Below are 20,684 nucleotides of genomic sequence, written 5' to 3' on the forward strand. Positions count from 1 at the left end.
GGCACGAGGCGCTCCCTGGGATCACATGGTACCTGCTCCAGTGCCGCGTGCGGCCCGGGAACCCTGGGTTGCTGGCGCCTGCGCAGAGCCCTCTGTCCCAGGGAAAGGCTCGGGCAAAAGGCGGCTGAGATTGGCAGAGTGAAATATTACTGCCGAGGGAACGTAGCAGGGCACACGTCTCGCCTCTTTGCCTCTCGGTGCTCCGTTTCTCCCCATCAGCTGCTTACTTCCTGGTTGCAACCTCTCTCCCTCTGGGACTTTTGCACTGGGAGCTCCAGATTCGCTATCCTGCAGCGCTGCGGAGCCGTCAGGCAGTGGCAACCCGTACACTGCAGAGACCCGACCCTTCTTGCTACCTTCTAGCCAGAACTACTGCAGGCTGATTTCCCCCCACACGCTGTCTCTGCTCTTCCCATGCAAAGCAGAACTCCGCTGCCTCAACGTCCTACCCTTCTTCAGGGCTGCAGTCCGGCCACCCCAAGACCTTGCTGCAGGGTGCCTCAGATCCTGACCGTGAGTCGCGGGGTCCACCCCCTCGCCCTCAGCCAGTGCCCAGGGGGCGACAACGGCAATCGCAACCTCTAGTTTGTGTCAAGGTCCAGTTTGAATGACAGCTGTCAGCCGGTGAAGACATGACGACCCTGGATTCCAACAACAACACAGGTAGAGACTCCTTTACTATCATCTTCTTTCTCTGTCACTGTCTCCCCACCTCCATTTAGGCCTTTTAACAAGAGGAACTTTGTTAAGGGAGTGGGGATTCCCTCGGGCAGGAGATTTGCTAGCACGCTGAGGGATCTTACGGTGGGATTTCCAGAGCCGGTTGTTCGAGCTGAATATGCGCCCACAAATGCCCCCCTTACACACACTTCAGAGTCTCAAAGCGCTTATGAGCCTGAGGGACTCGGATCCCGGGCGGGAGGAAATGGAATGGTTGGATACGAATGGATGAAGAGTTTAGGAGGACTGAGAGCTTTGGAATAGTGCCTCGAAACGTCTCCATCTGTCCACCTCCTGCAGTTGTGGGATGCTTGGCCGTGGAAAACGGACCCCTTCCCTCCCGTCTTCCCCTTTCTCTAGTTCCAGCAGGCTCCAGGGAATCTGAGAAGCGGTGGTGCGATCGGGGTTCCAGGCAGGTGGGGCTGGCCGGGAATGGGTCGGATCTCACTGGGAAATCCTCAGTGACAGGAAGGAGCGGCACTTGGGCAGTCGGGAGCGTGGTGCCGGGCCCCAGGGAGGGCACCTACAGCGCCCGGGCCGCCGGGAGGGCTCACATGGCAGCAGAGCCTGGCCCACGTGCTGCGTTTGTTTTCATTCAGCTGAAGCCTTGGCCGCCACTCCATTGGTCGGTGCCTCCCGGCCCCGTTACATAATGAGCTCCGCCTCCTGGTCGCCCTGGCAACGCGTGTTCCTTTTTCTCCTCCCCTAAGTTGTCTGGACCTATGTAGCGTTCTGGGCCCAGCCCACCTTCGGGTCGCCGGGTAGGGGCGGGGCGAGGGCGGGGCTGCTCCTCCCGATTGACGGGAAGCGGAGAGGGCGGGGCCTTGAGTTCCGGGGTTCCTCGTTGGGGAGCCACGTGCAAGAGTCACACGTGGAGCTGGGACGTGAGGCCGGCTGAGGGCCCGGCTCTCGCCCCGCCCCGGCGAGATCTGGGTGAAGCTAGGCTGACTCACCGCCCCCGCCTGCCTCCTTTTCCCGTCCGCCTGCCGGGTCTCCTCCCCCTATCACCGGAGCAGAGTAAAGTGGATCGGTCCCTGACCTCTCATGGCCTTGTGTTTACACTCCCTAAAGAACCTCACACCTTACCACCCTTCTGCTTACTCCTTTCCTCTTTATTTTCTTTGCACCTACTTCACCATACTGCGTTTAGTTTCTCCACATGGCAAACTCTGTTCCCCATGCATCTCTTTTCTTAGTCCTGCAAGCACTGTCTTTCCTCCACCTCCACCAAACAAGAGGCAGTTTGCCTCCTAAGGACTTCCCCAAACCACTACATCCTAGAACCATAGCTGAAAGCCCCCTTTTCTCTCTGAAAGGGAAACAGACCCAAGGAAGGGAGTTGATATCCTCTAGGTCACAAAGTGAGTTGGTGGTGATGTATCTAGATCTAGAACTAGATTCTTTTGAGCATGTTGCTCACTCTCAGATTGGGAATCTCTTTGGATGAAGGTCTGGCTCCCTTTTGGGGGATGAGTGAATTAGGTCAAGTTCATTTACCACCAGCTAAGCATTCCATCCCCCACTTTAGCCCTGAAACTGTAGAAGGTGATCTGTTGTGCAACTATTTTACAAGGAGGTTAACCCTGACCAACAATGAGCTATTTTAGGGCTGCCCTGCCCAGTTTAGTGTGTGTCAGTGGGTGAGCAAGACATGTGCCTCTGTAGTAGCGTGGCATATGTCAGCTCACACGTGTCCTGGGATCCTCCCTTCTCCGACCCTGCCCATGGCAGGCCAAACTAGGTGCTTGGCAGAGGTGTGGCAGGCAGGTCACCTTTTAATCTTGCTAATACCCCGGGAGCATAGTCACTGGTTGGCAATATAACCAAAGGGCCAAAGTCCCTAAGTGGCCAGAAAAACCAAGTTTGTTGTTACCAGGCTAAGATCTGAAGGCGAAATTCCAGAGCCCTGTGCTGGACAATTTGTACTTCACTTCCATCTCCTGCACCTTGCACTGCTAAGTCCTTCCTGGATTCAGAGATGGGAGTCCATTGTGACTCACTGCCTTGGGGGTCAGGAGAATCAGGCTGGGCATTTCTTCCCCTTCAGTTCCTTTAGACTAGAGAATATGTTTTCCAGTTTAGGGGCAATGTGAATGGCTTAATTTGTAAGATCTCCACTCTTTTCATGGCTACCTGTCCCTCCATGGTTCATGGAATGGTCTTGGTGCTAAAATCAGCAGCTAGTTTTGGATTTTTTCACACTTTTCTTTTGGAGGACTGGGCACTGTGAAGTGTTCAGCTGCTCATCTCATTCTGCCACTGACAACCTAGGTCATTAGTTGCAGTCCATATTCCCAAGGAAGCTGTATAGGGAGGAGAGACACGTGTGAGATGCTCACAGGGGTCATGCCTCACACTTAAAGCAGACTCTGAATATATCCTGCAAAGAGTTGTGGGTGTTGGTTGGCTATGTCACATCTGGTATGTATTGGGAAGTGGCTCGTTAACTCCAAGATTAGGGGCTCCACATGGTTAACTTCTAAATGGCCAGCAGTGTTTTGTGGAGACAAGTGGGGAAGGAGTACAGTGATCTCCTAGGTCTAGACACTTGGTGGCTGACACCCCCTTCTCCTTTGTTCTCCTGTCAGGTGGTGTCATTACTTATATTGGCTCCAGTGGCTCCTCCCCAAGCCGCACCAGCCCTGAGTCCCTCTACAGTGACAGCTCCAACGGCAGCTTCCAGTCTCTGACCCAAGGCTGCCCCACCTACTTCCCACCATCACCCACTGGCTCCCTTACCCAAGACCCAGCTCGCACCTTTGGGAGCATTCCACCCAGCCTGAATGATGATGGCTCCCCTTCTTCCTCATCTTCATCATCATCCTCTTCCTCATTCTATAATGGGAGCCCCCCAGGGAATCTACAAGTAGCTGTGGAGGACAGCAGCCGAGTGTCTCCCAGCAAGAGCACCAGCAACATCACCAGTGAGTCAATTTCCAGCTGATTTGGGGGAAGGGAAGCAGGCCAGACAGAGTTATTGCCAGGGGGCCTGCTCTGACTTCAGGGACTTCTAGAGTCCAGCCCCTGTCCAGCCCAGTTTGGTTGCTGCAGTGCCCCTAGATACTGGAACTACTCCTCAGCTTTTTCTTCCCAGAATCTCTAGTGCAGAATGCCTCTTCTGCCACTCAGCCTGGTCTATCCTGTTCACCTGCTGCCCATCTCTTCCCACAGAGCTGAATGGCATGGTGCTACTGTGTAAAGTGTGTGGGGACGTTGCCTCAGGCTTCCACTATGGTGTGCATGCCTGTGAAGGCTGCAAGGTGAGGCAGCTTGTGGGTAAGGGCAGGGGTGACCCCTTCTCCCAGGACACATAGGCCCGGCCTAGATGGAGGGGCTCACTAGCTGCCCCTGATCTCCAGGGCTTTTTCCGTCGGAGCATCCAGCAGAACATCCAGTACAAAAGGTGTCTGAAAAATGAGAACTGCTCCATTGTCCGCATCAATCGCAACCGCTGCCAGCAGTGTCGCTTCAAGAAGTGTCTCTCCGTGGGCATGTCACGAGATGGTGAGGCAGCATCCCACCATCTGCACATCCTCCCCCTCCTTTCCCCTCAGAATTTCTGAATTAATCCCTCCCTTAAAAAATAGTCCCAAACTGAGACACGTCACACTGTGTATCTCCATGAATCTCCTTTGCATGGGGGATGTCCTCACTTGGGTCCACATACACTTCTTCCCTATTGGTCTCTCTAGTCACCTCCCACCTGCGGTTCCTACTTGGGAAACCCCCTTGGTGGGTGTGGCCTTGCTGGTTTTAGTTTGGTTGTGGAACTCCAAGCTTTTAGGGCCTGGCCCTTTTGAGAGGAAGGAAGGAAAAGAATCATGTGTATGAGAACTTCCTGAAACCACTCTTATCCTGTCACAGCTGTACGTTTTGGGCGCATCCCCAAACGGGAGAAGCAGCGGATGCTTGCTGAGATGCAGAGTGCTATGAATCTGGCCAACAACCAGCTGAGCAGCCAATGCCCACTGGAGACCTCACCCCCCCAGCAACCCACCCCAGGCTCCTTAGGCCCCTCACCACCCCCAGCAACGGTGCCCTCACCTATGGTGGGCTTCTCACAATTCCCACAACAGCTGACGCCTCCCAGATCTCCAAGCCCTGAGCCTACAGTGGAGGATGTGATATCCCAGGTGGCCCGGGCCCATCGAGAGATCTTCACCTATGCCCATGACAAGCTGGGCACCTCACCTGGCAACTTTAATGCCAACCATGCATCGGGTAGCCCTCCAGCTACCACCCCACATCGTTGGGAAAGTCAGGGTTGCCCACCTGCCCCCAATGACAACAACTCTTTGGCCGCCCAGCGTCATAATGAGGTCCTAAATGGTCTACGCAAGGTCCCCTCATCCTATCCTCCCACCTGGCCCCCTGGCCCTGGCCACCACAGCTGCCACCAGTCCAACAGCAATGGGCACCGTCTGTGCCCCACCCACACGTATGCAGCTCCAGAAGGCGAGGCACCTGCCAATAGTCCGCGGAAGGGCAACTCCAAGAATGTTCTGCTGGTAAGGGAATGAGAGAGGAGGTTGGTTGGGGACCTGGAAGAATGGACTTAGCATAGGGCAGCTGGGTGTTCTTAGAGGCTAAGTGTGGGGATGTCCTCTTCTCAGGAAAGGATATCTTGTTCTGCAGTGGGGCTATGCCTGAAAATCCCTTATCTCTCTGGCACCTGATTGCTACTTTACCTGCAATACCCATCCTCCAGGGCCACAGCCCCTAATCCAGGCACAATCTGGGGCCCAGCCCTGCCAGAGACGGAGAACCCATCTAAGCCAGCCTGACCTTCCCCTCCCTATATCCCCTCTTCCCAGGCATGTCCCATGAACATGTACCCCCACGGACGCAGTGGGCGAACTGTGCAAGAGATTTGGGAGGATTTCTCCATGAGCTTCACACCCGCTGTGCGGGAGGTGGTAGAGTTTGCCAAGCACATCCCTGGCTTCCGTGACCTTTCTCAGCATGACCAAGTCACCCTGCTTAAGGCTGGCACCTTTGAGGTGAGTAACCTTTTATGCTCCGTGATCTTGATCTGAGGAAGGATCTAGTAGAAAGACTTGGTGTCTGGAGTGGACAGGAATTCTGAAAGGCTTTGGTACCCCAGTAGCTTTGTTTTATAAACCTCTGACTGATGGAAGCAGGAGAGCCCTTCTCACTCCTGTCTCTGGAAGACTGGACTGTCATCTCAGCTGGAGTCTAATCACAACCTGTTGCATTAAAATAATGCCTTAGGGTACATTGCTGCCTGTTTTAGACCTGAGCAGATTAACTCGTGAAGTGCCTGGCCCAGGGTCACGAATAGTAGCAGAGTTGAGACACAGATTCAGGCCTGCTAAGTTCTAGAGTAGTGATATGCTGCCCATCCCTCTACCTGGGCCCCCTTACTGCCTATTCAGAAACAACCCCTTTGATAGTGAGAAAGCTAAAGCAGCACCATGAAACCTTGGACAAATTGTATGGGCAATTTGTCAAGTGCTCCTCCCGCTCCACCCAGGATGACTGTCCCCCCACCTTTAGGTGCTGATGGTGCGCTTTGCATCATTGTTCAACGTGAAGGACCAGACAGTGATGTTCCTGAGCCGCACCACCTACAGCCTGCAGGAGCTCGGTGCCATGGGCATGGGAGACCTGCTTAATGCCATGTTCGACTTTAGCGAGAAGCTCAACTCCCTGGCGCTTACCGAGGAGGAGCTGGGCCTCTTCACCGCGGTGGTGCTTGTCTCTGCAGGTAGGCCAAGTTCTCACCTGACCCAGGGCGGGGCGGGAGGGGGGGAGGAGGCGGCAGACGCAGTTCAATTCAACACACCTTTTATGGAGTACCTACTCTATGCCAGGCCCTGCACCGGGCACTGGGGATACAGACATGATTCAGACACAGTCTAGCTTGGGAAACAGACTCATGCCCGACTAATTATAAAACAGTGAGATAAGTGTCACAGTAGAAGCATGAACTGAAGAAGCACAGACAACTATTTCTGCCTGGGGGAGCTGGGGAAGGAGGTGACACTTGAGCAGGGCCTCAAAGGACAAATAAGATGTTGCCAGGCAGAGGGAACTACAGGGCAAAAAGCAAGGGAGCCTGGCCATGTCTGGCCTGATTAGGGGGAGGCAAGCGGTCTTAGGGGTGGGAGGTGGCCAGCCTGCTGAGCCCATGCTCCCAGCGTTCAGGCACCTCCTGCTCTTGGGGCAGAGGCCTGGGAGAAGGCATTGCGTTCCTTCTCCTTCCCCATTGGCCCTCTGAGGGGGTTCAGGGAGAGGCTGCATTGCCAGGTGGGTCCTCGCAGACCTCCGGTTCCTCCTCATCAGAGGAGCTCAGGGAGGCTGCCTCACTGCTGTCGTCTTCCCCACAGACCGCTCGGGCATGGAGAATTCCGCTTCGGTGGAGCAGCTCCAGGAGACGCTGCTGCGGGCTCTTCGGGCTCTGGTGCTGAAGAACCGGCCCTCGGAGACTTCCCGCTTCACCAAGCTGCTGCTCAAGCTGCCGGACCTGCGGACCCTGAACAACATGCATTCCGAGAAGCTGCTGTCCTTCCGGGTGGACGCCCAGTGACCCGCCCGGCCGGCCTTCTGCCGCTGCCCCCTTGTACAGAATCGAACTCTGCACTTCTCTCTCCTTTACGAGACGAAAAGGAAAAGCAAACCAGAATCTTATTTATATTGTTATAAAATATTCCAAGATGAGCCTCTGGCCCCCTGAGCCTTCTTGTAAATACCTGCCTCCCTCCCCCATCACTGAACTTCCCGTCCTCCCCTATTTAAACCACTCTTTCTCCCACCCTCCTCTAGCCCCCTGATTTGTTCTGTTCCTGTCTCAAATCCAATAGTTCACAGCTGAGCTGGCTTCTGTGGTGTGTGCTCGTTTGGGGGTTGGGGTGGAAATATTGCCAAGGCTGGGGGGGCACCTCTCCATCTGGTCAGTTTGTGGGGTGTGTACTCTGCCAGCAGATGGGAGGATATAGGGAAACAGCACACAAGTCTAAGGGGGGTGCCAAAGGGGGTTATTTTCATCATATATTTATTACATAAATATATAGTAAAATAGACGAGCAACAATTACCATAAAAATATCTTTCTTTAAAATCCTGACCCAAAACACAACGGGGTGAAAAATCGCACATAACAGACATACTGATTGTCAACGTGGGGCAGGAGTAGGAGCCCCTCGAGTCACCCCTACAGGTCTTGCCCCTCCCTGGGGAAGGGACCTACCTCCTTCCCTGTTTCTGGCCACAACCCCCCTCCCCCCACCCCAGCACCAGCTTCTCATACATTCAGTAGCGCCTCTGGGCAGTGTCCCCCTCCCCCCACCCAGGAGTTCCCAGGGCAGGAGATACTGTCCCCTTTATGGACGGTGTCTCTGTCACACACCCTGCCCTCTCCCAGCCCTGCAGACCCGCCACCAGGGGAAGGGGTAGGGGCTCCTCCCCCACCCTCCCCAAGTCCGAGCAGGGAGGAGGCTGGATGAGGTATGTGTGTTATGAGTGATGGGAGGGGGAATACTGAGATGGAGAGGCGGATGGTGGGGGCGGGGTAGTGGTCATGGCTCTGGCACCCCCTTGTCCTGGCCTGGCCCCCTCATCCTATTCCCAGCAGCCCTTCCTCCCACCAATACTGCACCTGCTGCCCCACCCTGCCTGCCCTAGTGCCCCGGGCCAACACTGGGGGAGGCATGCTAAGCACCCACATCAAGGCCATCCCCCTCATTAGCACCAATGGCCCCCAGGAGAGGGCCCTGTCCCCCACTTCCACAGCAGGGACCGGACAACTGCCTCTCTAGAGCAGGTCCCTGGCACTCCTGAGTCTCCCTGGCTCCTCCCCTACCACGTGTATTCACTCACACATTCACACAGAGGAACACACACATACACCCCACATCACCAAGAAGGAGGGGCAGGGGGAGGGGATCACAGCTCATATGCTTAGGGAGGGTGGGGGGGAGTATCAAGTGCCTGTAAGAGGCCAAGGCTCTTCAAGGCCTTTTTCTCCACCGTGTCCATGGCTGAGAATGGGGATGGAGAATTAAGGGGAGGGAGGGAAGAGTGGGGGAGACAGCAGACAGGTCAGGAATTCCACTGGGCCCCCAGGTGTGGGAGAAGGTATAGGAGGGCCTACCCATGGGACTGGAGTAACACAGGAATTAGTACCCCAGGAGAGAGAGAGAGGATAGAGACAGACAAAGACAGCTTGGGCAGCCCAGGGCCCCAGAGCAGGGTGGGTTAGGCACATGCACAGGTGACAGCAGATGCTCCTCCAGGCCCTCCATCCCTATTGGAACACCTAAACAGGGCGGGAAGGACATTGCCCTGATGGACAGTATAGCATTGCCTTCCCGTGTGCATGTGTGCGTGTGTGTGTGTGTGTATGTGTGTGTAGGGGGCTGTGGCAGGCTGAGGGTCAGGGTGGGGTGGCAGGTTCCCCACTGCTTAAGACATTTTTGCCCCAATAGTGCAAAGCGCAGGAAGCCCTGGCACCCCTCCCCCGCCCCCTACCCCATTCCCCATGGCTTCCGGGGGCATCTATGTCCACCCATCCATCCCTGCCGACATGCAGCCCTGAGCCCTGAGCCCTCTGGTCTGCTCTGTCCCTTCCTTCCCCTCCCTCCCCTGAGAAGTGGGGTGCAGCCAAAGGGAGCAGAGGGGGGCAGCTCACCCAAGTGCAGACCAACAGAGCACTCCCACCAGGAGGGTAGGAGGGGGCTCAAGCCAAAGTCCCTGAATTAGAGAAAAGAAGAGGGAAGGGGGTCCCAGGGGCAGAGGGGCAGCAGGCCTAAAGAGCTTTAAAGAGAAAAGGAGGAGCACCAACCCCCCCCTTGCCCAGGGCCCCAACTAAGTGCCATTTATCTAAACACCCCCAATCAGGTGCCTGCCCACCCAGAGTTAGTGCATTGAGTGGGCATTGGGAAGGAGGGCAGAGGTTAGAGAAAGCCCAGACGACAGGTGGGAAATGGGAAACAGAGACCTAAAGGGACGAGGCTCTGAGGGACACTCACGCACAGCCCCCTAACCCCCCAATGCGGCAGCATCTGGATTGTAGCTAATACTGCAGGATATGAGGTGGGTAGGAGTGGGAGCCACAGTTTTTCCTGTGTGGCTGCCAAGGTGTGGAAGGAGGAGGGGGACAGGGAGAGGCCTCTGGGGCTGGGCACTTGAAAGGGTAGCTGTGCGGGCAGCAGGGCAGGCTGGTGAGGGGCCAGCTGGCATCCAGCATGAGAGGTAGATGGAACTCAGCGGGCACGAGCGGCAGAGAGCAGAGGACGTACTAGGGTGGGGGGTGCCGACGGGCACAGAAGGTGGGGCAAGGCAGGGGGTGGCCAGGACCCTGTTATGTTCTCACAGCTCTGATCAGCAGCCCTACCCTTGGGCATCTGGTGTGTGGGGCATTTCTGTCTGATGTGGGAGGAGGAGGGACAGCTCTCAAAGTGCATGGGGTGGTAAGGGGGGTCCCTCCCCTCTGGCCAGCCTCAGTTAATAATTTAATATCATCTCTCTCTCTCTCTATCGCTCGCTCTCTGTCTTTTTCTGTCTAGTGTTTCTTCATTTATCTTCTCCCCTTGCTTGGTTTCCAAAGTGCAGTTAGAATGACTATAATTTTTAACCTCCAGGGGAGGAGCCAAGCCAAGCTGTTCTTTGCACCCAGGCATCTGGAGAAGTAGAGAGGCCCCTAGCCTGGAGGGGAAACCTAGGCCTCTCTCATGTGTATGTAGGGGCTGAGTTGAGGGCATCTTCCCCCATCCCACATTCCTCCTTCCCCTATGGTCAAGATGGCTTGTCCCTCTTGGTTCTCCCTCTCATCCCCTACCTTCTGAGAGGACGGGGTCCTGAGAACTGCAGGACACGGTTCCCCCAGCCTCCCACACTGTCTTTTTCATAGCAAGTTCATTTGTTTGCCCTGTCCCAGGGCTGGAGGTTCTGAGGAGGGACCTGGGCAGTGCGGGTGTGTGTGTGGGAGCTGAATCTACTGAAGGGTGAGAGGAAGGAGAGAAGAGGAGGGGGGGTCTCCCTCAGCCCCCAGCTGGGCCCCTTCTCTCCAGGCTCCTCCCCCCCAGCTCCGCACACCCTCTGGCCGCCTGAGGCTTTAGACTTCCTGATCCTCAAAGACCTCGAGGAAGAGTGGGGGGAAGAGTTCGGTGGGGCACTCGACTTTCATGTGGAGGAAGCGGCTGGCGTGGCAGGCCCCGATCATGCGGAGGTCAGTCACCTTCATCAGCAGCTTGGGCCAGAAGTGCGGAATGTTGTGTTTGCGGTGGTTGACGTAATGCTCGAACGCCAGCAGGTACGCCTCCTGACTCTTCTCGATCTTGTCCACACACAGCAGGCCCGAGCGGTCTGTGGGGAAGGACGGGTATGAGAGGTGAGTGGCTGCAGAGAGGGGCCGTGGGGGCTGGGTGTATGCAGGGACACATAAAGAGAGGAACAGAGAGGTGCTTGGGAGAACTAGGGCAGAGAGAAGGGGTGGTGGTCAGAGAAGTAGGGTAGGGACAGGGGTAGGGAGGGGACCCAGGAGGAATGAGGATAGAAGATATGTGGGAACAAAAGGTAATTGGAGTGACAGGACAGGGACAGAGAAGGAAAGAGGACAGAGTGGGAACTAGAGGCAGGGTAGACCTGGGAGCAGAGTGGGGGGGCAGCAGAGAATGGGAACAGAAGATGGGTGGGTGACAGAGAGGGAGCCCGGGGAGGGGTGGATGGGCAGGGAAGCTGGGGAACAAGGAGAGTCTGTAAGATAAAGGGAGAGCAGAGCAACAAGCCCAGCATCCAGCCAAGCTCTGGGACCCATGGAAACTTCTGAGCCCTCCCGGCCACTCAGCAGATACCTGTTGACATTAGCAGCACAGCCTGCAGCAGAGCCACTTCCGTATCATCCAGGTTAAAGGCAGAGAGTGACTTGCCCAGTTCAAAGATGGCATCAGAGACTACGCCCAGGCCACCATTCTTGAGTTGCTCCCGCTTGACGGCCATCTCCCCACTCAGAGTCAGGGTGTCGCTCTCAGGGTCATAGCGGACAGCCGCCCGCAGGGACATGATCTCCATGCAGCACCCCTTCAGGAGGATGATCTGGTCTTCACAAGGCAGCTGCGGAGTGTCAGGGCCACAGGAGCACTCAGGATACTCCTTACGTCCCTGAGTCTCCCTGTGGGTGTCCTCTGGGAGTCACAAGGCCACCACTGGCCTCAGTCAGAAACACGGACTCTGAAAAGTTGACCGTGTGCTGGGCCACATCCATGCCCTACGTCATTCAAAACTCAAAAGTATGCCTGTGAGTTAGGTCCAATCATTATCCCCAGCCCTACTCCAGATAAGGAACTGAGGGGATTTAGATTACTTGGCCAAGGTCACACAGCTAATAGAGTTGCCTGTCTCCAGAGCTAGTGCTCCATAAAATGAGAACTCCCAGGCTGCCTGGAGTTGGGATGGCCATGTAGACTTGAGGGTCAAGGGGCTGGGTAGGTGGGCACCTGGAGCCAGCCAGGTCCTCACATCAGTTAGCCCTGTGTTGCATGTGCGTATGTGCGAACACATGTGTGCTGCGTGTATCCTGAGCTATAGGAATTGTTCCCTTCTCCAGAGGACCTCAGATGGAAGCCACCCCAAGTTTCCCTCCGACATGGCACTATGTCTTTCCTCCCATCTGCTGCTCACCTCGGAGAACATGGGCAGTTTTTTGGCAAAGTCCACCACACGAGTGATGGCCGGGGTGATGATCTTGGTAAATTCGCTGAAGGCCTCTAGGTCCACCTTGTCTCCGTCCGGCATGGAGACGATGGGTGACTGGCCAATGTCATCCGGCTAGAGGGAGGGGGGTGATTAGACCCTTTTCACCCTCTGACTGGGGCTGCCTGCCCACCAGGGGGAGCTCCAAGGCAGCCTGGGGAAGAGGGGCCACCAGGAAGAGAGCCCCAGCCCTAAGGCTTTCCCTTCACCTTGGGGCAAAGGATAGACCAGAGTCAGAGCCCTCAGCTTGCTAATAACAACAATGGTAATAACAATAGCAGCTATAATTACCACATACTTAATATGTGATCAGGCATCAGGCTACGTGTTTTACATATCTCATTTCAACCTCACCACAACCCTAAAAGGAAGATGCTATAATTACCACCATTTCATGGATATGGAAACAGACTCACAGTGCAGCTAAATGACAGATAGGGTCAAAGTCGCATGACAAGTAAGTAGTAGGACCAGGGTTTGATTCCAGGCAGTCTGACTCCTGACCGTTACACACAGATCTGCTTGGTGTTGGGAGACTATGCTTTTAGCAGTGCACTGTCCGTTCCACCAGGCACCAGGAGCCCCACCACATACAATCAACTGTCCATCTCCTCCCAAACTGATCTGGTAAAACATGGCAACTGGTTTTACCACCTTGGTCACTGTGGGTAGGAAAAAGAGAGGTTGCCCCTGCTCACTGGAAACTTGGTGAGGAAGGCAAGGCCCTGTCCTCAGGAAGCTCCTGATCAGATGGAACAGGGAGGACATAGAGCGCAAAGACACACCAGTATACAAAGTCAGGACTGCCAAGGTATGAAGAAGGTCAGCTTGGGTTGGATTAACTCAGAAAGTTTCCTGGAGAAGGCAAGACCCTAGCTCTCTCCTCTCCCTGCCACTTGACTGCTGCCCTCCCCTGTACCCTCTCTCTTTACCAGGAATTTCCGCCTCTGCTTCCAATGGCTGCCCTGGGCATTGGTGCTGCGATGGGCCTCCGTGGCAACGTGGATCAGATCCCACTCTTCAGGAGTGGGCTCTGGTCGCTGCTGCAGTGATCGAATCATCTCTTCCTTCCGCCGCCGCTCCCGGTTCTGCTCAATCAGCTTGCGCTTGGCCACCCGCTTAGAGTCATCTAGAACCACTGTCAACAGAAGGGTGCAAGACCCTTTGCATGGCACTCTCCACCCCCTCTCCACAATCCTTTCAGAAACTACTCTTCCTAGTGTACCGGTAGGGGAAACCGAGGACCAGAGAGGTTAAGTGACTTTCTAAGTCACTTAGTTGAGTGGCACAACCCAGATCATGATCAATCCTTTGGACCAATAACAATTTGGGCTGTTTCAGATGAATATCATGCTTTGATCTAATGGTTATGGTATACTAGTGACTAGAAGATCCTGCCACACAGTCCCTAGCTAATGAAATATGCCCACTCTTACCCAGACATGGGGTACTTTTCCAGCAGTCAGGAACAATGTGCTAGGGTGAGTGCCCAAGGAGTTATTTCTACCCAACCCAACAACTTCCTCTCTAAGGCCCTCATATGGTGATAGCTATGGGGGCCTACGTGCAGGATCCAAAGAGGAATAGTTTTCTTTTTCCAGGGACCAAGACTCTGAACATTCTGACATGAGCCTGACCTGGCTTGGTGTGTCACTCTACCCTGAGGGCCCTAAATACCTGTGGGTATTCTGGAAGGAAACTGCCATCCCCACCCTCACCCCTAGACACCTGGTTCTACTCCCCCCACCCAGGCCCCTTACAGTCCATGGCCATGCCCACGGCGATGCACTTTTTGAAGCGGCACAGCTGGCACTGATTGCGAGTGATCTTGTCGATGACACAGCAGCTGTCATATTTGCAGGAATAGGTGGGATGGAGGTTCTTCTGGATTGTGCGGCGAAAGAAGCCCTGAGGGGAGGCGAGACAGAGCAGGCTGTGATCATGACCTCCCCTGCCTGAACCAGCCATTCAGTTCACTGGAGGGGATGGGTTTGTGTGGAAGGTAAGATCAGTGAGGGACTCTAGCATCTTCCTTACACAGAAAACCCTGGATCGCTAGGCCTTGCCAGGCCAAAAGACCCAAGAAAAATGTACCCTCAGCCCCCAGGCTGTTGATGGGTAGGGGGTGCCAGGGTGGTGGTGGTGGCAGAGGTAGCAATGATGACCACAGGGGCAGCTTTGGGCCTGGGATAGAGTGAGGTGCTATGCCTGAATAGCAACTTTGGAAATCTAAGTAATACCTCACTTTCCATCATGCTAAATGACTGTAAAAACAATACTGACCTAGAAACCACTCGCATATATGATGCCTGTTACTCATGTAGGTAGAATTCATGAAATAGATGGACCAAAAAAATCAAGAAAAGGCGTTAGCTATGAACTCTAAAAGCTTGAAAAGAAAAATTTCAATTCCATATATTAGGATTAGCCTTTGCTTTAAAGGAAAAACCTCAAGAATCAAGACGGTGACAATAATGAAGAGCTAATATATAATGAATGCTTACTGCCACTTAATACAGATAAACCTTTTCTTTCTTTCTTCTTCTTTTTTTTTTTTTTTAAGAGACAGAGTCTTACTGTGTCACCCTCAGTAGAGTGCTGTGACATCACAGCTCACAGCAACCTCTAGTTCTTGGGGATAGGCCATTCTCTTGCCTCAGCCTCCAGAGTAGCTGGGACAAGAGGCACCTGCCACAACACCCGGCTGTTTTTTTGTTGCAGTTTGGCTGGGGCCAAGTTCGAACCCACCACTCTCAGTATATGGGGCCAGTGCCTGACTCACTAAGCCACAGGCACCGCCCCAGATAAACCTTCCTTCCATGCTGTCATCACATTGAACCCTCAAGGCAATGCTAAAAAGTAAGAACTGTTACTGTCTCCATTTTGCAGACTAGGAAACTAAAGACAGGCAATTTGCCCAAAGTCATATGGCTAAATGGGCAGCAGAGCCAGAACTGGGCCTCAGGTATGGAATACTAAGGTCTGAGCTCTCAGATTGGAGAGGGGGCATTACAGTCACGTAGAGCACTTAGAAAAGATATAAATTCCTGGTCCTTATTTCAAAACTATAAAATCAAACTCTCTAGGGGTTGGGACCAAGTCTTCTCTTTTTAGGGTGTTCCCTTGGGGCTTAGATGTCCTTGAGGGTAAAGATCCTTGCTCTCAGCTAAACTGCTTGTATTGCTTCCAGGAACATTGCTACTGAATTTTAAATCTCTCATGGTCTTGGTTTGGTTGGTAATACCAAAGAAACTTGAAGTTTCAACATTTTTTAAAATGATTCTGTTTTTTGGGTTTGACATTTTCAGAAGGTGATCCTGGAAAAGCCATACAGGCTGAAATGACCAAAGTGAAATCTAATTAGACCTCCCCAAGTCTATGACCTTGTCCCTTCTGCTCAAAAAGAATCTGCCATCCTCTTCTCCTTCATGCCCCCAATTTTGCCCCCCCAGCACTGCTTCTCACCCTTTCAGGTGTACTGGAAACACCTGGGGAACTTGTCAAAAGGTAGATTTTTGGCCTCCACCACAAAAAGGTTCTGAGCAAGTAGGGGCAGGATGAAGCCTGGGAATCTGTATTTTAATGAGTACTGTGGGTGGCCCAAGAACCACATCTTGAAAAACAATGATGCCTGCTTTAAGTCTTCCTCTCTCTGGTAGGCTGTGAGCAACTAGAGGGCAGAGCATGTCCCATACACCCCACACCTAACCACACCTACTACGCTGAACAGATGGATGACAGCTGACATTCATGAAGGAGAAAATGAATTAATAAGAGAAGAGAAATGATGGTGTAACAAGAGAGCTTTTTTTTTTTTTCTTTGTAGAGACAGAGTCTCACTTTATCGCCCTCAGTAGAGTGCTGTGGCTTCACACAGCTCACAGCAACCTCCAAATCCTGGGCTTAGGCAATTCTCTTGCCTCAGCCTCCTGAGCAGCTGGGACTACAGGTGCCTGCCACAATGCCCCGCTATTTTTTTGTAAAAAGAGAGCTTTAAACTACATGTTTACAGAATATGTCTGTCATGGCATTCCTCAGGGACTTAAAGGGAATGAGGAGGGGTCTGGGGTGAAGGGGGAAGAGGTAACAGAGATGGCTACCATACCTTGCAGCCCTCACAAGTGATACAGCGGTAATGATAACCAGTTGCCTTGTCCCCACACACGACACACTGCTCGTCTTTGTCCAGGTAACTAGGGATATACCCTGGGAGGAAGGAAAGGATGCAGGCAGGCATGGCTTGGAGGTCCAGCAGAGAGGCTGTTATACTTTCCCTATCACCCAACATTTTGTTTCTCACCACCTCTAGCCCAGCCTCCCTGAAAGATTCTTTGTCTCCAGGTAGAATTCTAGAGATACATTAGAAGGTAATCTTGTCCACCCCCTTCTCTAAGAATATAGAGAATCTCAGTTCTTCTCACTGTCCACTCAGGGCTTTTTTTTTTTTTTTTTTGGCTACATCTAAAGAACAGAGAGTAGAGGACAGGGAAAAATGAATGTTCCCAGCTCATCTCAGGAGAATACAGCCCCTTGGTCCTTCAGCTCAGCTCCTGATTCTGGCAGGCCTTGGAGAGGGGATTATGAGAGAAGAAGCCCTTCCTGACCTAATCCATCTTTGAAGATGAGGCACACCCTGCATCACCCTCCTGCCCCAAGTCCTCTAGAAGGTTCTCTCCATGGGGGCACAGAAGCTGCTAGAACCTGCACAGGCCCAGACCAGGCCTTGCCTGGCTTGCTGGGTTTGGGGAGGGGAGAATGGGCACATGTAGCCAGGCTCACCTGACATGCTGGTTTTCAGGGAACATTGGCCGTTCTTTCTTTTTCGCTTTCCATCTGGTGACCTGGCACTGGATAGGGGCAAAGTGGGTAGAATCAGAGAGCTTTGGGCAGCCCTTTTTTCATCCAAGAGGCTTATACAATCCCCCAGGCCCAATTCTATCTGTGTCCTCACTTTACCTTCCACCTTCCCAGGTCAGCTGACAATGCTTAGAAGGGTCCAGCTATCTAGAAGCTTCAGGGGACAGAGATAAGGGGCTTGGCTACAGCACAAGCACGGTCTAGAGCCCCAACACACACACACCCCCCCACACCCTGCAGACCTTAAGCTCCAAGAATCCACAGGATGCCCACATATTTAAGCTTTCAGTATATGACAAATATGCTGTCAGAATCCTCCAGGATGTGCTTAAAGCTATAGAACCTTTAGAACACACATATACATGCAATACAACACCAATGCGTAGGAATGACAAATAAGCATGGGGATCCATATATCTATGCAACTTTTAGGGTATTCTCAAATGTGTTACATGCTGTCTAGGATATACCCATGTGTTACACAACCCTTGGACAGGCACCTACTAACACTTCCCTCCCCAGTGGGAACATCATGCTTGATTTCTAGCCATGCACTCGTGTTAAATAACCCACAGTGATTGAAAACACTAAAGTCACCCTGTTCATAGCCTCCATTAACAGGGCAGCAAACTGAGGCCCAACTTGTACCTGATGACACCACGCACTGGGGTCAAGGAGAAGGACCCTCAGCCCCTCCATGCAAGGTATTAATAGCAACCCTCAGTCACTACACATACATGTTGGCTAGGCTTTTTACATACGTATTACATAACCTCAGCACACACAGGTTACATAAGCCCTCTACATGCATGCGAGGATTGTATAATCGTCCACACCCACCCTTCGCGTGGCATGTTGTAGGGCCCTTCCTCCCAGAGCCGGACGCAGCTCCCAACACACTGACACAGTGACCTTGGCCAGAGTCACAGCTACAGGCAGTTCTGTGCTCTATGCCCCCTGGGGATTACTCCTGTCTGATTCCTACAAGGCTGAAAGGTCAGATCTCCCTTTCCCCTTCTGGAGGGGTGGGTGCAAGGGAACTCAGGCCACCTGGACCCCAGTTGAGCTGGCATCTTCGGCAATTAACAGACTCATAGCCTCTGGGTGCAGTCCCAGGGACAGCCACAAGGTGGCGCAAAGACATGGGGGAGGGGAGGATGACGGGGGATGGGCTGCAGTTCTAGGGGGACTAGGAACCAGGGTCTCTGACTTTCTCCAAGTCTGAAGGGCAGACTTTCCAAGACTCACAGAAGTCTGGGTAGGGACATACAGAGGCTGCAATTGACAGCCACACTGTTGACAGTCCAGATCATCCTCAGAGTTTCTCCTGGTTGAGGCTTTGGGGTATGGGGGGTTTCCCAGGTGCCCTACCCAACTGCCAACTCCACAGACTTCCTCTGCCCCTCCAGGGATCCAGTCTTGGGTCCTAGGTTTTTGCCTGGCCAGGCCTCTGGCTTCCTGGCTCAGGATCTGATCTCCTAGGTAACGCCAGCCACACTGCTCCCCACAGCACCCCTACCCCCACCCTCTCCCTGGCCATAGGCACAGGCTGTACCCAGCTCCCAGGGCACCATGCCAACTGGGACAGATCTTTGTACCACTTGGAGCTGATGGGAAAAGCAGAGACCCTCTGGGCTCCTCGAGGGCAATGCAGAGCACAGGTAACCCATCCGCAGATGTGTGTGCAGGGCTGACGCCTCACCCACGTGTTAGCACAACCTTCATGGTTGGCATGCACTTCCACTTCCTGGGAGGAGTCCCATGGCAATGCCCGCCCTTGACCATGAACAAGGAAGAGCTTGTGGGGCTCCCAATAGATTCCAAATATAAGCGTGGGCTGTGACCAATAGCTACTGGTGCATATGCCCTGAAATGTCACGTTATGTGAACCATAACTGTGGATAACACACTTGTGGTCAGATGGTTAAGTGGGCTGGTAGGCAGAGAGTGAAAATGGCAAGGCTGTTTGGCTTCTACATGCTTAGGTGAAGGCAGCAATGGTAGAGAGGACCTGGGGGGCACTTGCAACTGCCCAGCCCTGTAAGGGGGGGGCTATGTGCCTGCTCCTATAATTACTCACTCCAAATCACTCTCCACTTCAAAATACGCATCTCAGCATCTCTGAATCAAACACCTTATTCCTTGCCACATCTGAACTTGACATCATCTCCTGGACAAAGGTAGGTAGGTAGGAGGTTTGCTGGCCTCACGTCCACCCCTGAGAGATACTTAAAGAGGGCACCTAAACAAGAGCTCAGTTCAGCTCTCTTTTCCCCAGCCAAGTGACCATGCCTGCTGCTTAGGAGTTAGCACACCTAGTTGCCACACCCGTTACCTGTTCTCCTCTGGGTCTGACCCACACTCCACCTTGCTTGGCTTCTGTTCCATTCACTTCAATTCCATCCAGGATGCCTTCCAGCACGCCAAGAGACTGGGGTGGGCACACTGGCCCCCCCGGCACGCCCACAGGCCACCCACCTCCCACCACCCAGGCCCTAGGGCACAGCACCCATGGTACCCGCCTCAGCACTTGGCCTTTCACACCATGCCCTGCACCCCAAGGGGGGCAGGCGGTGGGAGGGGCCAGGGAATGGCAGGTGGGAGGGCTGGGGACAAGCTGGGTCTGTGGGGGAGGGGAGTCCTGGACAGGGGACTGGGGAAATAGCTTCAGAGTCTTCTTTCCAGAGATCCCTGCAGAGAGAAGAGAGAGGCAGGGGTAAGAACGTGCCACGGTGGGAGGGTAGGATTCATTTGGTGGCAACATTTGGGGTTTTGTGGGCCTATAATAAGATGGCAGTGGGCATGGAGGGTAGGCACAGGGAAAGGACCAGGTTGACCCCTTAAATCACAGGTACAGCAGGTGACAATGGAGAACCACATGCTACGCCTGCATGTTGAGGAGGGATGGAGGAAAAGAATGAGATCATTCATGTGCTAGGTAACACGTCTCAGTCCTCACATTCAAACAAATGCCTGGTCCTTCCTTAATGAGAGTCTATTAAATGTTAGCTATTGTTACTGCCTCTCTAGTCACATTTTCCTAAAATTCATTAGTATTGTAGGGGTGAGAGGGGACCAGAGATGAGCAGCACAGCCACAGGAGTTCCCATGAAGAAAGGGTTGGGTATAGGGCAGCACGCTGGGATGGTGAATACCCATCTCAGTGCCCACAGAGAGGGATGTTGAAAGCTGTGGGGAGCTGATTTCCCCTGCTGCAGGCCAAGTTATGAGACTTGACCCTGGCCCCCCAGGGTCTCCAGAGTTTCCCATACAAGGTCTCAAATCCCACCTCCCAGTCTGAAAACCAGACTTCCTTGTTGGTTAGGCTGAGCTGCCATTGACCAGGATGGTGAGTGGAACAGGTAAGGAAGCTAATGTGTGTTAACTGAGTGGATA

General features: G+C 53.6%; 2 protein-coding genes across 2 annotated transcripts in view; one reads left to right on the forward strand and one right to left on the reverse strand.

Moving 5' to 3' along the window:
• Nucleotides 1–7,555, forward strand: NR1D1 (nuclear receptor subfamily 1 group D member 1). The gene is made up of 8 exons (XM_003786405.3): nucleotides 1–663; nucleotides 3,309–3,644; nucleotides 3,892–3,980; nucleotides 4,080–4,224; nucleotides 4,585–5,228; nucleotides 5,535–5,720; nucleotides 6,238–6,448; nucleotides 7,071–7,555. The coding sequence occupies exons 1-8, from the start codon at nucleotides 633–635 to the stop codon at nucleotides 7,268–7,270; spliced, it is 1,842 nt and encodes a 613-aa protein (XP_003786453.1). The 5' UTR covers nucleotides 1–632; the 3' UTR covers nucleotides 7,271–7,555.
• THRA (thyroid hormone receptor, alpha) overlaps nucleotides 6,512–20,684 on the reverse strand; it is a 24,323-nt gene continuing 10,150 nt past the window's right edge. Inside the window, exons 2-9 of the mRNA XM_003786403.3 lie at nucleotides 19,624–19,979; nucleotides 17,211–17,278; nucleotides 16,537–16,637; nucleotides 14,192–14,339; nucleotides 13,364–13,569; nucleotides 12,360–12,506; nucleotides 11,534–11,792; nucleotides 6,512–11,045 (exon numbers count right to left, since the gene is read on the reverse strand). Of these exons, the coding sequence (XP_003786451.1) occupies nucleotides 10,795–11,045; nucleotides 11,534–11,792; nucleotides 12,360–12,506; nucleotides 13,364–13,569; nucleotides 14,192–14,339; nucleotides 16,537–16,637; nucleotides 17,211–17,278; nucleotides 19,624–19,676 (1,233 nt within the window). The 5' untranslated portion in view covers nucleotides 19,677–19,979 and the 3' untranslated portion in view covers nucleotides 6,512–10,794. The remainder of the gene's footprint in view (nucleotides 11,046–11,533; nucleotides 11,793–12,359; nucleotides 12,507–13,363; nucleotides 13,570–14,191; nucleotides 14,340–16,536; nucleotides 16,638–17,210; nucleotides 17,279–19,623; nucleotides 19,980–20,684) is intronic.

Source organism: Otolemur garnettii, unplaced genomic scaffold (genome assembly GCF_000181295.1).
Source record: "Otolemur garnettii isolate 467f Iridium unplaced genomic scaffold, OtoGar3 scaffold00018, whole genome shotgun sequence".
Taxonomy (NCBI): Eukaryota; Metazoa; Chordata; class Mammalia; order Primates; family Galagidae; genus Otolemur; species Otolemur garnettii.

Bases quoted from the DNA above. Each gene is read 5' to 3' on its own strand.
- NR1D1 (XM_003786405.3), top strand. From the start codon at position 633: ATGACGACCCTGGATTCCAACAACAACACAG. The intron at 5,229-5,534 runs GTAAGGGAATGA...CCCTCTTCCCAG, and splicing joins ACTCCAAGAATGTTCTGCTG to GCATGTCCCATGAACATGTA. The intron at 6,449-7,070 runs GTAGGCCAAGTT...TCTTCCCCACAG, and splicing joins GGTGGTGCTTGTCTCTGCAG to ACCGCTCGGGCATGGAGAAT.